Source organism: Gambusia affinis, linkage group LG04 (assembly GCF_019740435.1).
Source record: "Gambusia affinis linkage group LG04, SWU_Gaff_1.0, whole genome shotgun sequence".
NCBI lineage: Eukaryota > Metazoa > Chordata > Actinopteri > Cyprinodontiformes > Poeciliidae > Gambusia > Gambusia affinis.
In genome coordinates, this window is record NC_057871.1 from 28,971,176 (window position 1) to 28,987,496 (window position 16,321).

At 38.7% G+C, this 16,321-nt stretch overlaps 1 protein-coding gene across 2 annotated transcripts; it reads right to left on the reverse strand.

The window, feature by feature from the left end:
• Positions 1–1,805: 1,805 nt before the first annotated feature.
• Positions 1,806–13,009, reverse strand: tmem154 (transmembrane protein 154). Of its 2 annotated transcripts, XM_044115724.1 has the most exons (8): positions 12,530–13,009; positions 11,121–11,213; positions 9,690–9,728; positions 9,562–9,591; positions 9,246–9,416; positions 6,222–6,276; positions 5,919–5,995; positions 1,806–2,778 (listed from the first exon to the last, which is right to left on the reverse strand). In XM_044115724.1, the coding sequence occupies exons 1-8, from the start codon at positions 12,600–12,602 to the stop codon at positions 2,774–2,776; spliced, it is 543 nt and encodes a 180-aa protein (XP_043971659.1). In that variant the 5' UTR covers positions 12,603–13,009; the 3' UTR covers positions 1,806–2,773. The 2 variants fall into 2 exon arrangements, with proteins under 2 accessions (XP_043971659.1, XP_043971660.1); XM_044115725.1 differs by lacking the exon at positions 9,562–9,591 and having other exon boundaries at positions 9,246–9,377.
• Positions 13,010–16,321: the final 3,312 nt, after the last annotated feature.

The following is a 16,321-nucleotide window of genomic DNA, read 5'->3' on the forward strand; positions in this document are numbered from 1 at the left end:
ATCCTCAGGGGAGAGTCTGAAACCCTGAGATATCACGAACGGCGAGCATGTGATCCTGGGAAGTGTGCAGCCGAGGCCAGCATGGAGTCAGTGAGATGAAAAGCACACCCTGGAAACAAAGGAGGGCTGTTGATGTACTCACTTTGTTCCCAAATGCTCTTAAACCAGGTATTTTGCAGTGGTTCATTTAGCTCTTGGTTCGCTGAAGAAGCCAGTCACTTGTACTCCTAAAATTGGGGAGTATATTTGCAGAATGTTCCAGACGGATTCAGGAACTGACTGGCTAAAGAAAACCTAAAGGGGGAACATTCCCCGTTCCTCGTGTTTGCATTTTACACAGTCTCAACTTTCCTGGAAAGCGATGCCATTCTTATTCTCCTGCTCTGGTCACGGTTATCACACAAATGCAGGACATGACGTTTGGTGTTAAAAGTGCACACAAATCTGTCTGATGCTGTCCAAATCCTGTGGGAAATCATCTCTCAAACGCCGGAGAGAGGCTCAAAACAAAACTGAGGTGAAGTGATGTCTTCTACACAGTGACAAAAAACACACACAGATCCTCTGGTGTGTCATGTTTGTGTCTGAAACGCTAACCAAGCTAACGTCATAGCTCCTTAAATCAAACTAACAGGGAACACTGGTGTGTCTGGCAAATATATAAAGTGATAACATGACTGGTAGAAACATCTGGGCAGATGCTGATTCAGTCACAAAAAGAAACAAACGTGAACAAAATAGAATTCACAGAGAAAGTAGGATTTCTTGTACCCATCCTCTTAAAAAATCGTCTTATTTCTCTCACTCTTGTGTAAGTTTCTTCTCTCACCTGGTGCAGTGAAAATTTGATGAAAATCGGAAGTTGTGCTTAATGAGAAACTGTAGCGTTGCTTACTTGTAAACCAGTCTGGCCACAATCAGATTCTTCTGTAAAATGTTCTGATTTCTGCAAGCAGAGACCAGAATGAGACCAGTTTTAGGAATGAGATTTGGTGCAATAACAAATGTTTGGAGGAAAAACAAAGTGGCCCTACATCAAGAACACTCAAAGAAATCTTAATTATTAGAATTACTAAAAACTTGAGGATAGAACATAATTTGATAGATTTTCCAATAAACACCAAATAAAATTGGAGAACATTGGATCAGGCTGAAAGTGATTCGGGGGTCAGTTTGTGTGAGCAGTGAGTCAGACCTGCAGCACTGTGTTTGCAGCCAGATCCTCGTTTCTCATTTGTATTCATTGCTTTGGATTGTCTGTTCCCGCGCCCTCAGACCCTCCCTGGGTGTGAATGTAATCAGCTTTGCACAAACCGCCATCAGACGGTCAGACTCAGAGAGGAAAGCAGACAGGCTCAGCAGTGGATTTTCAACACTGGACCGGACCACACGCTGAGGCCCGAGGTTTAGAAACACTGGGATCGCATGAAAGGCTCCAAATGTTGAAAAAGGACCAAATATGGATATTAACGTTGGCATTTATTGAGGAAGAAAAGATTAAAAATGGGTGTTGCTGCCATCTGTCCGTCTATTCATCCATCTGTTCATTCATCCATCCATCCATCCATCCATCCATAGGTGTGGCTCATTATGGAGCCAGGAGAATCTATCCAATGGGATTATAGGAGGGTTTTGTTGTGGAGTTTTACCAAAGTAAAGGTCACCTAGAGAGGGCAAAGAGCTAATAGAGCCAAATGATGTGGAACCAAAGCCAGACTCAGGCTTGTGAGATTCGTGTCACGAATCTCTAAATTATTAAAGATCCATCCAACCAATAATCTGAATGAAAGACAGCATAGCACATCGTCTTTTCATCGCGACACTTTAATCATGGAACTGAAGAGCTTCACAAGCCAAACAAAACTCCACACGTTATATATTTACAGAAATGTCACAATAACACATTTTGGCATTGAAATATTTACAGTGCGAGTTCACATAAGACACTGCCTGAATCTGAAAGGTCTCACATCTGCATCAGTGTTTACTCGTTCCCATCCGACAACTTTCACAGGCAAAACCGGCGGGGAAGAAAATCTGTGAGGAGCGTCAGGCAGTCAGAGGAATTTAGTCCAGATAATCATCTGGTACCTCTTATCTGGCCAACAGTCGCTTTTTAGAGGGCCGCTTCGGAGAAGTGGCCAATAATTTATCAAAAGCCTCGAATGTCGAAGTCTCATTGCTTCGACGACTCAGAGACTTGGAATAAAAACGATCTCTGTGTAAATCCAGAGCTGTTCTGCAAACGATAACAAACAGATGTTCTCCGTCATGCCTGTCCACAGTCATTACAACCTGCAGCTGGAGGGAGTCATGTAACATTTGAGCAAGAGGCAAAGCCACCGGGGGAGCAGTGAGCAGTCATCTGGAAGGACTGGGGAAGGTTCTTTTCCCATTACACGCCGAGCTGAACACACACAGAGCAACTGTGTGAATCTAGAGACACTGAGGACACATTGGGTTGAGTTTTTTTTTTTTTTCTCCTGTTTTTATGTGTAAAAGATCAGATGAAATGTGCATTGAAACACTGTGCATGGACATGAATGAAACACATTAAACAAAGCATAAGTAACGACATCGTTAGTAGCAGTTCATCTCCACTGAGGGACGACCAGGAGTTGTTGCTCCATCAGAGCTCTGAGGTGCAGCTCCTTTGTGTCGGACGCTTCGCTGCGTCCGACACATTTGTAAACTCCGGATTGGGGGAAATTAGTCAAGAAAGAGTTGTAATATGACAGATGGAAGCGATGCACAGTCTGGGATGTGTCATCCTCTAACCTGTGATGGAGAAATAAAAGGAGCAAGAGTCAGACCTGGACTGAAAGGTTAACAACAGACATGTGGAGTTGAAATAAACAACAAAAACACCCGCATCCATAAAACTCCCTGGTAATTTACATCGAAGGTTATTTGGTCACTGAATATCTGGGAATGTTTAAAGGTGTGAATCATGGTCATTTTGAGTATCTTGTGAAATTCTGGTTGACAAGTACAGCTTTCCTCTGACTACAGATCATTTCCACCCATCGGTTTGATGGAACTTTAGGAATAATAATGACAGAATTATGGAATATTGTTAGATGAACAACTTTCTCTTGTGTGGAGAGACAGGAAGCTCAGTCCGTGGCAGTGGCAGCTAGTAATGGCGCTTCCAGTGGTAGCAGCTGGAAGCTGACACAGCTTAGTAATGTCAACTTGTGAAAACTGTCATTTACTACATCAAGTAAAAGCCAGTGGAAATAGTACAAGTCTTAACAACCAATGACATCATCATTTCAAAAATAATTATTAACAAACAGAAAATATTACGAACACGTTCTCCAAAACAGCAGCCCTGGCTCCACTAGTGTCAGCTGTGACAGCTTCCAGTTGTTGGAGGAAATAAACGAGGACAAAAAAATGGAAGCATTACACTATCAAGGTGTAATAAGAACATTTATGACCTCTTTATTTATTGCGTTGGTTTTGCAGTGAACAGATTCTTCGTTTTCTTCCTGCTCAACACATTTTCGCTTCAGTTGGCGGTTCCCATCGAGTGGAGGGAACAGGTTGAAACTGGACCATTTGACTCTGAAACACTCAGAGAGGTTTACCTCGGGTTTTTAGGATTGTCTGTTTATAAGGTTTGTGTTGGACCAAAGTGTTTCTTATTTTGAAGAAAATTCTATTGCTTAACTTGCTTCGGGAGGGAAAAAAAATCGCCTTACAAGCAGGTTCAGCCACAGTTGATTTGCTTCTTCTGCTCCCTAATGTGAAGCTCTGTTTTGCATTTGCTCTGCATATTAGGACCATTGTAGACAGAAAAAGAAGAGAAATGAATTTCCACCAAAAATCTCAGAAATTTTTAGATTAATCTCAGAGAGTTTGAGACAAAACAAGGATATTTCCAAGCTTGAAAAGTTGAAAATTTGCTAGAAAAAAGTCAGAAATTTTCTAGTAAAAAAAAGAAAACAACTTTCAAAACTCAATTCCAAAAGTCAAAAAGATATCTCAAAAAATTCAGTTTTTTCCAGAATATTTCTGAGATTAATCTAAAAAATTTGACTTACTCCTTTTATTTTCTATCTGCACTGGCCCTGACACACAGTCTTTGCTTGAGTGAGGGAGGAATTTGCCAGGTTTGACAAACGGAGCACAGCTGCTGCAGAGGATGGCATCGCATTGTGCAACAGCAGCAACAGCAGCAACAACATCACGTATACTTCTGTTTTCAGATCTGTTACATAACCCCGTGTGTGTACAAAGAGGAGGCTAACCTTTAGTCGGCTTTGGAAGTAAAAGCCTGGGAAAAAAAACAGCCTGTAAACCAGATTGGTCAGCAGTCAGCCGACTGGACCTTGACCTCACTTCCCAGCGCTTCCAGTAAAGCAGCACCGCTCCAGGGTTTGGTTGCACCACACTTCCAAGTGTGCATGCCTGTCGTAATCGCTAGCAGATGTCAGGAGGGCTTGTGCTCCCAGACACAAGAGATGACGAAAGTGTCCACAGTTCACTGGCCACAGCTAGGCCCAGAGCGGCAGTGTGCATCACTACAAACCCATCACAGTGACGGTGTGGGTTTACTGTGCCAGAACCTGCATGTTATTAATTCGCTGGGACATGGGGAGTGCTGCTAATAGTCGATATTTAGGGCTTCTGGGGCTGCAGGTTTTCACTTCATTGATCATTTTTCACTCTGTGGCTGTTCTAAATGAACCACTTTTCCATAAGGACTAAAGGAATTTGAAAATGTCCATGAATGCATTTTTATAATATCTATCCACATTCTCTATTTCTTGGATTAGTAAATACATTGTAAGTCTCAAACCGTTGCCCATTCCTTCAGCTCTTTCAATGATTAACAGTTTCTCAGGCTTTTAGGGTATTTTTGTGTTTTTCTTCAGTTTTACTGCTTTTTAAAATCATTTTCAGTAAATTTTCAGAAAATCATTTCTTTTTTTACTATTTGTTAAGCTTTCTACCTTTTATTCAGAGATAAAGTAAATTTAGACTTTTAGGCATTCTCTTTTCTGTTTTTTTCAGGTAAAGCTGCAGTAGGCAACTTTCATCAAAATGTGTTTTTTTTATTTGTTGCAAACAAGTTTTCTTTTTTTTCTTTTTTTACAAATGTAATATGAAAAGATAATCTATGAAGACACACATGGAGTTCCTGTGTCTCCTCCTTGTGGTCCCTCTGTCACATTACACCCACATGCTGAAGGTCGCACAGATGCTGAAGGTCGCAGCCCCGCCCCACAGAGAAAACCCCGCCCCCTCCCATAAGAATATGAAATTAAAAAAAAAATGAAATAAAAACGGAGTTACAGAACTGTATGAAATTAGTAAAGTAGCTTAACAAAATAAACACCATTTATATACATACATATATATATATATATATATATATATATATATATATATATATATATATATATTCCCGTATACTAATTCCCGTTTAAATTATTTTTTATATTTATTTTATATATTTAATGTCATAAACGTTTCTGCTTATATCTTTGATTTAGTGATCAAACCCAAGTCATTGTTTGTCATTTGCCTGCAACACAATCACTTTATCACAGATTGACAAAGGTATATAAACAGTTATTTATAAAGAACTAAATGTTTAACTGCATTTCCAAGTTTTTGTTTTTTACATGATCGCAGTTTTTACAGGTGAAGCAGATGCCTCAGAAAGCTGTTGCTTCAGAGCAACACTGACCTCTGCTGGACAAACTATTTCATCACACAGAGCTGCCAGAGAGAAGCCCAGAAAATATTTCCCACCATAAACATTTCCTTCATAAAGTCCAGGTTTACATGGAGAAATAGTTAGGTGAGTAAATGTGGTGATTTATTTTTGAGAGGAAATGATTACAACTATAACCTCTTGTTTATTTATGACTCTTGTTACTGTAACAAAAATAGATTAAACCTACTGTCTTTCTTCATCCACTGGTCCAGTTCGTCCATTTCCAGCTCCAGCACAGATGGCACGTCTTCTTCAAACATTGGCCTTACACACACACACACACACACACGCGCGCGCGTGCGCGGATTGTCTTCAGAATTTGCGAGAAACATTTCAGACGTTTATTCTGACCACAAGAATGGCACACCAGCTTGGTTGCATTAACAGGAAATTACAGCAGCAGGGTAATGTTTTTGCAACACAGTGGAGAGAAAAGATTATTTTGCCTGATAGCCGACAGCATTTCACATCAGCAGACGGTTCAACTTACATAGGAACCTTCTCTGAACTTGGTCCGTCTAAATGTGGGTCTTCTTTTGTAAGCTCTAGAAGAGAGGCCAAAAAGATAAGGTCACTTTTAGCAGAACAAAAAAACCCAAAAACAAAACAGAATTACTGTCACAGATCTAGAAAAGTTACACTTGTTTTGATTGATACTGTTGTATGGTTTGGTCATAACCTCTGGTCTGACTCTGGGTTAAACTAAAGGACTAAAATGAGCAAATATCAGGGAAGTCCTACACAACATTAGTATAATTAACTAAAACTAACAAAATAATGACAACTGAAATTGAGAAAATAATTTGTTAACTGAGATAAAAACCAGCGATTGCTGGGGAAAGGCTCACCAGGACTATATGGGCCGTTTGTAAAACTAGCTAAAAGATATTGAAATTGTAGATGCAATGTCCTTCATTTCTGTGTAAATTTCACATCAATTCAAAATGCTAAAAAACAGATTAATTCATTTTCCCCCCTACACTATCAGTCAACTGTTGTCAAGTTATGGGACTCCATGGCAGCATTTATAGTCTACAATATGGCGACAGAAAACGTTGGGAGAAATCAACACTCAGTTGGTTGTTCAATAATAATTGAATTCATTTTTTAAAAACGTATTCAATTCATTTTTGAATTGAATTGAGTATTCATTACCCATTATATAATTACGTAATCACAACACAATATTTTGACCTTTTGAAATTATTCTTGAATTACAAATGAAAAAACTATTTAACTAGTACGAACTAATAAGAACTAGCAAACACACTCTAAAAACTAATGAAAACTAACAGAATTATACAAAACAAAATAAAAACTAAGCTACAATGAAGAGCCCAAAACTATAATAAACCTAAATGGTCCTAAATGAACATGGCATGTTATTTTCAACAGGACTGTGGAAACTCAACACAGTAACTGTAGGCTGCATAAATCTGACCTCTGTGGGAGAGCAGTAGGAAGGTACAGAAGAAGCTGCTCTCCTCAAATATGAGACCAAAATGTAACTTTTTGTAAGACAGGAAGCTAACAATGCATGGGGGCGGCTGGACACACCATCCAGTGAAACATGGCAGTGGCTGCATTATGCTGAGATGCATTTCTTCATTTGAGATTGAAAAGCTAGTTAGAGTCAACCGGGAGACGTGAGACGCTAAAGCCAGGACAGTCCTCTGATGGAGCCTGTTGCAGCTAAATGTTGGTTGAAGAACATCCGTCCTGAACATCCAACCAGAGCTGCAGCAAAGGCTTCAGATCAAAACCGTCATCTTTCAAATCTCCTGGACCAAAATCTAATGAAGAATTTTAACATTTGAAATGCACAGTTGTAGCTGAAGGGAGCGGTGGCTCTCCCTACATCACAGGGTTAAATACATATGCACACCACACTTTTCAGATTTTTGTTTGTAATACAAAACAACAAAAAAACAGGATATTGACAGATTTCCTAACAACCCTGGTTACTGCTCAAAATGTCCATGTTGGTCTAAAGGCCTTAAAAACAGCCAGTTTCCTTAACAGTGACTCAGTTTGGATGTTCAATGTTAAAGTTTACAAAGTGACTAATAGAAGAAGAAGGAACAAGTGCAGTTTGTTTGACAGAGTTCCTCTAAAATAGAACATGACAGCAGAACGTTTGCAAAGTGGCCACTGAATGAAATAGATTTTAGTAAATATTATTTATGTTTGGTGAAATCCAAACAGAGGATTTCAGTGCAAACACGTTTTATTACAACCAGAGTTGTAACAGTGCTGGGGTTTTTTATGACAGTCTAGTTTTATTAAGCTGTGACTTTTTGTTTGTCTAATTCAGTTTGTTTAAATGAGTTTTTAGTGTTTTTGGTCTTTATTAGTTGAATATTGTTCAGTTTTAGTTTAGCCTCTAGTGTTTATAGTAATAGTTTTAGTTTTTTCATAGTTAATTTTCAGGTGCAGAATTTAAAAAGGTGAAGGTATTGTATTGTGATTGTGTAAACTGGACAATGAATACACAACAGAAGAAACCATGAATAAAAAAGTATTTAATCATTGTTGAACAAGCAGCTGACGCTGGTGGACTCCATGTTTGCGTCATAGTGCAATAGCAACAGCTAATTCACAGCACTGGTCCCCTAGATAAGCTTTTAAAAAGTACATCTAACAGTTAAAGTGATAATCATTTAAAATAGCACAGCATAATGTTGACGACATCCACTCACAAACAGCAGCCAGACTGCTGGGGAAAATTGCTCTATTAATATTGCTATAAACTATTTTGTAATGATAATAACAATAATAATACTCCATTTTCTTGATAAAGCCCTTTATATCTTCAATTGAAATCTCAAGGTAGTCTAGACTGGCAGCTGAAACTTGCTTCAGTGGCCTAGTTAAATCCCAGACCTCAAACACAGACTGAAAAGTGGTAGTGCAAACTTAAGAGCTGTAGATAAAAAAATATATATTAAAAAAATAAAGTGAGAAAGAAAAACTGCAGTGGTTGCTGTAGGACGACCTAAGCTGTTCGATCACCAGATTGTTCTAATATTTGATTTTGTTATTGTTTACTAACTAACTAACTAACATCAGTGTGGAATCTGTTAGGTCTGAATGATCTTTGAACCTGAGATCCTTTTAGATATGCCTTCAGAAAACCATTTATCAAACCGTCAGAAAGGGAGAAGATATTATGACAGTTTCATCAGTTTTGCAGCAGCAGCTTAAATCTGTCGCCATATGAAAGTCTGTGAGGCTGGCACAGATAAAAGACGGAGACCTTCACTGATGCAAGGTTGGTTGCAAACACATGTACATACTGTTTCTTTTATCCCTTTTTCCCCTCTGAGTATATATATGCTTATAGTTAATGTCTGAATGCTTGAAACTGAGGTTAAATTCCCCGTTTTGCACCCAGTGTCGGTAAATAAACTCAGATTCTGATGTTTTAGACGTTTTGAACATTCATTTGGACCATGGACAGAAAAGACCAAATGTTTCGTCTCTTTATTCTGGTTCCCCATCGCAGCAGACTCACCTTGGTTCCCGGCGTTTTTACTGCACCTGCACCAGATGACACCGCCAACAATAATGATGGCACCAATGATTGCGCCCGCCACAACCGCACCAATCAGGATGGATTGGTCAAGAGTTTCATCGTCGCTAGTTCCTGATTGATCAGTCATAAGCACAATTTCTGGTGAAGTATCTGCAGAAATGTGTCAGAGAAAAGATCAATTGATCAAAACATTTGAAGCATTTTAGCACTTTGACTTTGAGGTTAGTTTTTATGCATCCATCTACCAGAACCACAGACATCATCCATACGATGCAAAACAAATAACTCGACTTACCAGATTCATTTGAACCAGATCGTTCAGGATCTTCAGCAGTAAATAAATAAAACAAAAGTAATTAAGTAAAAAGAAATTGGAATCACACAGAAGGATCTAATAAAACAGAGAAGGACCTGTGGATTTACCTTCCGGTTCTGCTGCGTTTGCGGTGATGTCATCATTCTCTGAAACAGGCAGAATCAACAGAAATGTGTTTTTATCAGTTTGTGTCACACTGCAAAACACTGACAAACTCTCAGATTCAACTTGAGGCCTGCCAGAATGGAGGAGGTGAAGAAAGATGAGACTAAAGGCCCAGTTAACCCTTAGCAGTGTTTGTGCAGCGTGGAAAATGTGGCCCAGAAACATCCACAGACCAGGAGAGCAGAGAGCAGATGGACGACTTCAAGTGACTTCCTTCTAGTTTAGGATCAATTAAAAAGCTGACAGGTTGTGTTGGGTTCCCTGTTTGTTCTGATTAATTTAATTTTCCTTTCATAAAATTAAAAGGATAAAATATTAATATTAAAAAGCAAACAATAACCTCCTATAATTAGGGGACCACACAGATTAGGGTTTGTTATATTTTATATTTTCAGTTTAAAAGATGTATTTTAATCATAGTCAGAACATCACTGAGATTAACAGACTAAATTAATTTCCAACATGACTCTTCATGATTCTTATCACCACAAGCAGGATTCCTGCCCAATTTAACTGAATTTGGGGTCATTTTTATTTGTTTTGCATCTTTTTTGTTATTTATCAAAACATTTATCAAAGACACAACATGTTTTTAGACTGGGCAGCTCAGCTCAGTGTTTTTCTACATATAGAAATGTCTATTTGAAATGACGCATAAACACACACACACACACACACACACACGCACACACGCAAACGCCCACACACACACAGACACACGCCGATGCACACTCCCACATACACACAGGAGAAAAATGAAACTTCCACAAAATAAAGAAGGAAATGCCTTTGGTGAGATGTGGTGGTACTCAGACACTGAATCTGAAGCTGTCTGTATAACTGGCATGAAGTGGAATATCTTGAAAATATTTTTTTAGATATAATTTTGTAAGAGTTTCTTTATTGAAGCGCCTTGAAAATGCATTTATCCTAAATCTGAGTGATCAAAACAAACTGATCCTCCAGTTCTCTCTTTGTTTGTCTATTTCTGTCAATAGATCACAATAAATACTGAAATATTTAATAGGATGAGACTGAATTTAACAACAGGAAATATATTCTCCTATTACTATAAGGTTCAGTTTTAGTCTTACCAGAGAAACGTTATATACTTTCCGATCTGTATTGTACGTATATGTTGGATCTCTTAGCCAATTTCACATAATGCGATTTGAGACAGTAAATCTGGGAAAATGTTCAATCTTTCCAAAGATCATTATTCCCAGCACTGCAAGCTTTACTGAACAAATTTTAACACTTATTAGAAACAACATTAGAATCAATGGACAAAGTTAAACAGTGAGACTAACAGCAAAATCTGTCTGCATTCATTCAATCAGCATTATTGCTGGGATTCTATTATTTTGTCTTACCTGGAATATTTGGAGGAGTTGCAGTAGAAACCTGACTTTCTGTTGTACTGCCATTGGTTTTTGTTTGATTTGATGAATTTTCTTGACAAAATGCTGCAATGAAACATCTCACATTACTTGCACACTAACATGAATACAAAAAACACACTGACTCTTTTTAGTAACACTAATAAGCATCTTAGACATTTTAATCTCAGAACTCTGATTCCTGGAATTGTCCTAATTTAATTTCTCATAACAGAAAATTCTCTGTAAATACTGTAACTCAGAAAGTCACAGTCTAATCTATGGTGTTCCACATTGAAGGTCCCTCACTTTTTGAAATGTTTATGTGTTACAGTTTGTTATAGAGATGCACCGATTTGATATTAATATCTGTATGAGTCCCAATATTGAAAAAAACTTCTATGCTGGGTATCAGTGACAATGTGCCAGGCCCTTAAGGACAAATGTGTTCAGTCTAATTCTATCCTTCGTGCTCTGAGCGACGTCAGAGCTCTGTTTAGTATCGGCCGATACTAAACCTCAGATATTGATTTTGGTGCAGGAAGTGAAAAAAGTGGATCGGAGCACCACTCGTTGGGTGGCGTCATCAGGAGACAGGACATTCACCTCAGAACCACTGGGGGAATTTTAATTGTGTTTTAATTTTGTCCTTTGAGCTCAACAAAGAAGAAGCTGACGTTTTAGTTATTGCTGCAGACATTCAAAATCGATTCCAAAACCACAGGAAACAAATTTGATGTAACGATACAAACTATCATCAACATCATCTGAAGGAAACTGCCAGAGCTACAACATTAGCTCTAAGAACTGACTGTACTACTATGTGCCAACAACGGGAAAGTGTTACACATGTTACTTATGCATGTTAGCAACTGAAAAGAAAAACTGATGAACAAAACATCATCAACAATGAGTCACACAGGAACTCTGGACTTCCGTCTGAGCAACCAGTTGCAATAAAGATAAATATATAAAAAAAAGAGTTACCAAGTTCACTAATCAAACGGAATGAAGGTGGCGTTCCCAAACAGGAGCCGTTCCCAAAAGATTTCTGCTTTCTTCCTTTAATCTGGTCACCTAATTATCTGAGCGGTCGATGAGTTGTGAAATTTGGAACAGAGGAGTCAGGCTGGGGCTTATCTCAGGACAGAGAAAGCAGATTCCACAACGAGTTTCTGGCATGAAGAAGATTACGTGAAAAGAAGATGAGCCTGGAAGGAACGCCTTGTGCTTTTCGATGGAAGACCCCTCAGACCCGGACTTTTCAGCCAAAACTGGAGAATCGTGTGGCAATAAAGTCATGGAGGATCAGAGCAAAAAAAAAAAAAAAGAAAAAAAAGAAAAAGAGAAAGCAGCATGGGAGTGGAGACAGACAATGACAGAGCTGTTTTCTGTGGGCCTACCTGTCCAGGTCAGAGCACTGAGCAGCAGCAGCAGCAGGAACAGAGCCGGGGTCTTCAGCCGGGGGGCCGTCATGTTATCAAGCAGAGACACACACTGCCATTCTGAGCCTGTTTCCTCCTGTCCTGTCACAGCATCACACTTCCTGATCTGACTTAACGTTTTTTTTTTTAAAACCAAGCCACACGAAACACACCCACAGACTCACGCCGATTGCTCTCAGATGTGATGCAACAAGCAGAGTGTGTGCTTGTTGCTACAAGTCTGACGGCTCCTGATCTGCACAGCGATCACATTCCTGTTAGTCAGGTCGGCAACGGCACCAAGGCGGAGTGGTGGGGGGCAGAGAGAGTTAACTTTGAGGAAGGAAGAACTCCTTCCAGAAATCGCTCGGCGAATGGCAGCAGGTCAGGTGTCTCCTGTCAAACAGCCACAGCGAGGCGCCTCTCAATTCACAGTTGTGTCCTTCCTGCAGGGTCCAGGAAGAACGGCGCGCGGTGGATTAGCAACCACGCATCCGAGGGTCATGCCTCTGTGATTATCTCTGGGTTCGCTGGCCTACTTTCAACAAAAAGACAAGGCTCCACGTGGTTTTCTGCCAGGCAGGTCAGTGACGGAGACGGGGCGTGTTTGAACACGACTGCTGCAGCCAGTCTTATCAGTCAAGCAGGCCTCATTTTTTTTGCACAAGAAGTGGCGTTGAGGAGCAAAACAGCTGGAGAATTTCCTCGGAAGGCTGGTTTTCACAAGAGCTGGGCGACGTCAAATGACTCCATGTGGTCCAGAATTGAGATGAAGACACGTTGGAGGAGCAGAGAGAAATGTCTCTATGGGAAGATGAGCAGCTCACACAGCGACAGCTGCTTCAGGCCAAATACATGAGATGATCGTGGAGAAGTTCCTTTACTTCAGTAACTTTGAACTCATGGATGTGAACATGTGGACTAGCGAGGCAACACAAGACAGCTGAAAATGTTCAACTTCAATTGTCTGAAAAATGATTGCCTGTTTTCTGTGTTTTGTTTTTAGCTCAACCTTGTATTGATTTTGAAGAGGGGGGAGAGGATATTTTCTCTGCTGTTTTTAATGTTTGTGCTTTTGCTGTGACACTGGACATTTTTAGTAACTCTAACCCAACAATCTGGTGTGTGTATGTGTCTGGGCGCTCACCCACACAGTACGTTTTGACAGCACCATACTGTTGATATTATGCATGAAGCACCACCTGACATCATGCAAGCCCACAGCGTGATTCCTATTAAGCCTTATCAGACGTGGCAGATAAAGCTGAAGACATTTGATCAAACTTTGCATTTATCTCAGACTGCTGGTTGGAAATGGCCAAGAGATCCAAAGGCAAAATTGAGTTATTTGGGTTTTATTGCTTGTTTTCTGTTAGACGTCAGCACAGCACTGGTTCATCGATTGAGTTAAAGCCTTTTTATGCCAGAATTATTGGTTGATTTAGTAGAGTTGAGTGATCTAAGAACCCAACAGTGGATGGAAAATAATGCAAATGGAAGAAAAACTCATCAACTTTTCCTACTTTTGGCTATCTATTCAAATGTATGTTAATTGCATACAATTCAATTAACATACATTTAATTGAATGTATGTTCAAACAATTGAGCTTCTCTCAATAGGTTAAGAGACACTTGAGGAAGGAATCCCTTATACTGACAAAATGTATGTAAACTTTTGAATTTCAGGAAAGTAAAAAAAAAAAATTAATAAAAGAAATTCCTAAAATATGTTCTCACCACATTTTCTAACATTTAGAAAATAGAAATAAAGTTAGCAATTCTAGCTAAACTAAAACATAAAAGGTTTGGTCTAATCTAACTTCAGACAGTGAGAAAGAAAAAATTTTTTTTTTTTTTTTTTTTACTGTACATGTAAATATCTGCTTTTAACTAGATCTACGTCTTACAGAAAAAAACCCCATAATGTTCTAAAGTTGCTGTTGGTTCTTTTTTTTAGACAAACTTTCAGGTGCAGATAGTGAAGTAAAGCGAACTGAAACGAGGTTTAACTCGTTGAAAGTTGAACTTTGTCCTCAGCCTGCAGTGACTGTTAAACAGGGACGAAAGATTTTACAGCAATTCACTTCTTCCCAGATTTATTTTAAGAACTCTGACGCAGTTTTCTCTCTTTACCATCAAGTGTGCAGCAAATCGGAACTTGACTGATTTTCATTTAAATCAACATGTTTTGTTTTTCAACAAGTTCTTTTTTGATTTGCCAATTTTAGAACATGCCACGATCTGACCTGGGAGTGAATTGGATGTTTAATACTGAACACTGACAATTACACAAATGAGACAAAGCAAATAAACCAGTCAGTGTAGGTCCGCAACAGGGTTCCAGACATTTGCCTTAAAAATGAAAGATGTAGAATTAATTTCCTAAATTTTTGAGTCATCTTTTCTATTTTGTTGGTCTAAAAAACATTTTTATACCAACAGAAAACACTTCAACTACTGTATTTAACTAAGGTTAGTAGGTTGTGCCATTTTCACTTCATTTTAAAATGAAAGCAAAACATTCATTTTCTAATCCATTGAAAATGGTCATTGAAAAACAACTTAATCCCAACAAACAACATAGAACGTCTCCATCTCCATCATTTTTGTCTAATGACTACTGGAAAGAAGCACCAGCCTTTAGATAATGGATTTATCTATAATCTAGTTGAATATAAATCTGTCAACTACAAACATTAGTTAAATTTGTCAACTACAAACATTACTATTAGATTGTAGGTCCAATTAAAATACATTCAAACTCAGTTTATACTTGCTTTAAATGACATCAGGTGAGATGTTGATGAACACATGAGGTTAAATCCTGAAGAGCGCAGTCTGTGTTTTGCTTGTCTCTTTCTTGTGAATGTTTTGTTGCTGTTTTTTGTGTATAGATGCAATGCTGCTTTAGGCTTTAGACTGCTAAACAAAAAATTGACCACTTGTCCTCATTCTTCTACTTTATTCTTCTACTGCTCTCCAATTTGCATTACTTGCTGTTATTTCAAAGTATAATTTAATGTTTCACTCCGTATTTGTCTCCCAATAGAAGCTGTTGGGTCTGGCATTCTACTTTCTGGGGAGGGATGCAGGCTGATAATGTTGCCAAGCACTAAATGTTCTCCCTCTCCTGCTATTAACTTTTTACTTTTCATTAACACAGAAAGCACACCTGGATCATCCGTTTCTTATTTGTGTCTCTGCTCTGTCTTCTCAACCTGCAGTTGGTGTTGACAGATGGCAGCTCCAGGTCCTGGTTCTGCTGGAGGTTTCTTCTTGTTAAAGTTTTTCCTCACAACTGTCGCTATGTGCTCTTCTAATGCAATCCCTTAGGCTTCCCTAGATAGAAACATTTTAGCTAATTTAAATAATAAACCAAACTTGATGCACTGCTTAAAAATGTTCATCTGTATGATTGTGTTGAACTGAATTAAATTGAATTATTTTCATGGTTATTTTTATCTCTGTCATCCATTCACAATTTATCTACTACATCGCCTACTAAATACAGGAAAGACAATATACCAAATTTCTAAAATAATGAATCAATGAATAAACGTTTCGTACTCACTGAATTATACAAAAAGGAGAGAGTGAGTCCAACTTGCTGTAAAACCCAAATAAAAATATGCGGTTTAATTTCGCATCCAGTGCTAATTTTGAGTTAGTGTTTAATTAACAAAATGTGTTTTTAAGAAGATGACCGGGTTTGTGTTGTAGCTGTGCTGCTATGTTAAGGGTTTTTCGGAGTCGAAAGACACGGTTCTTTAA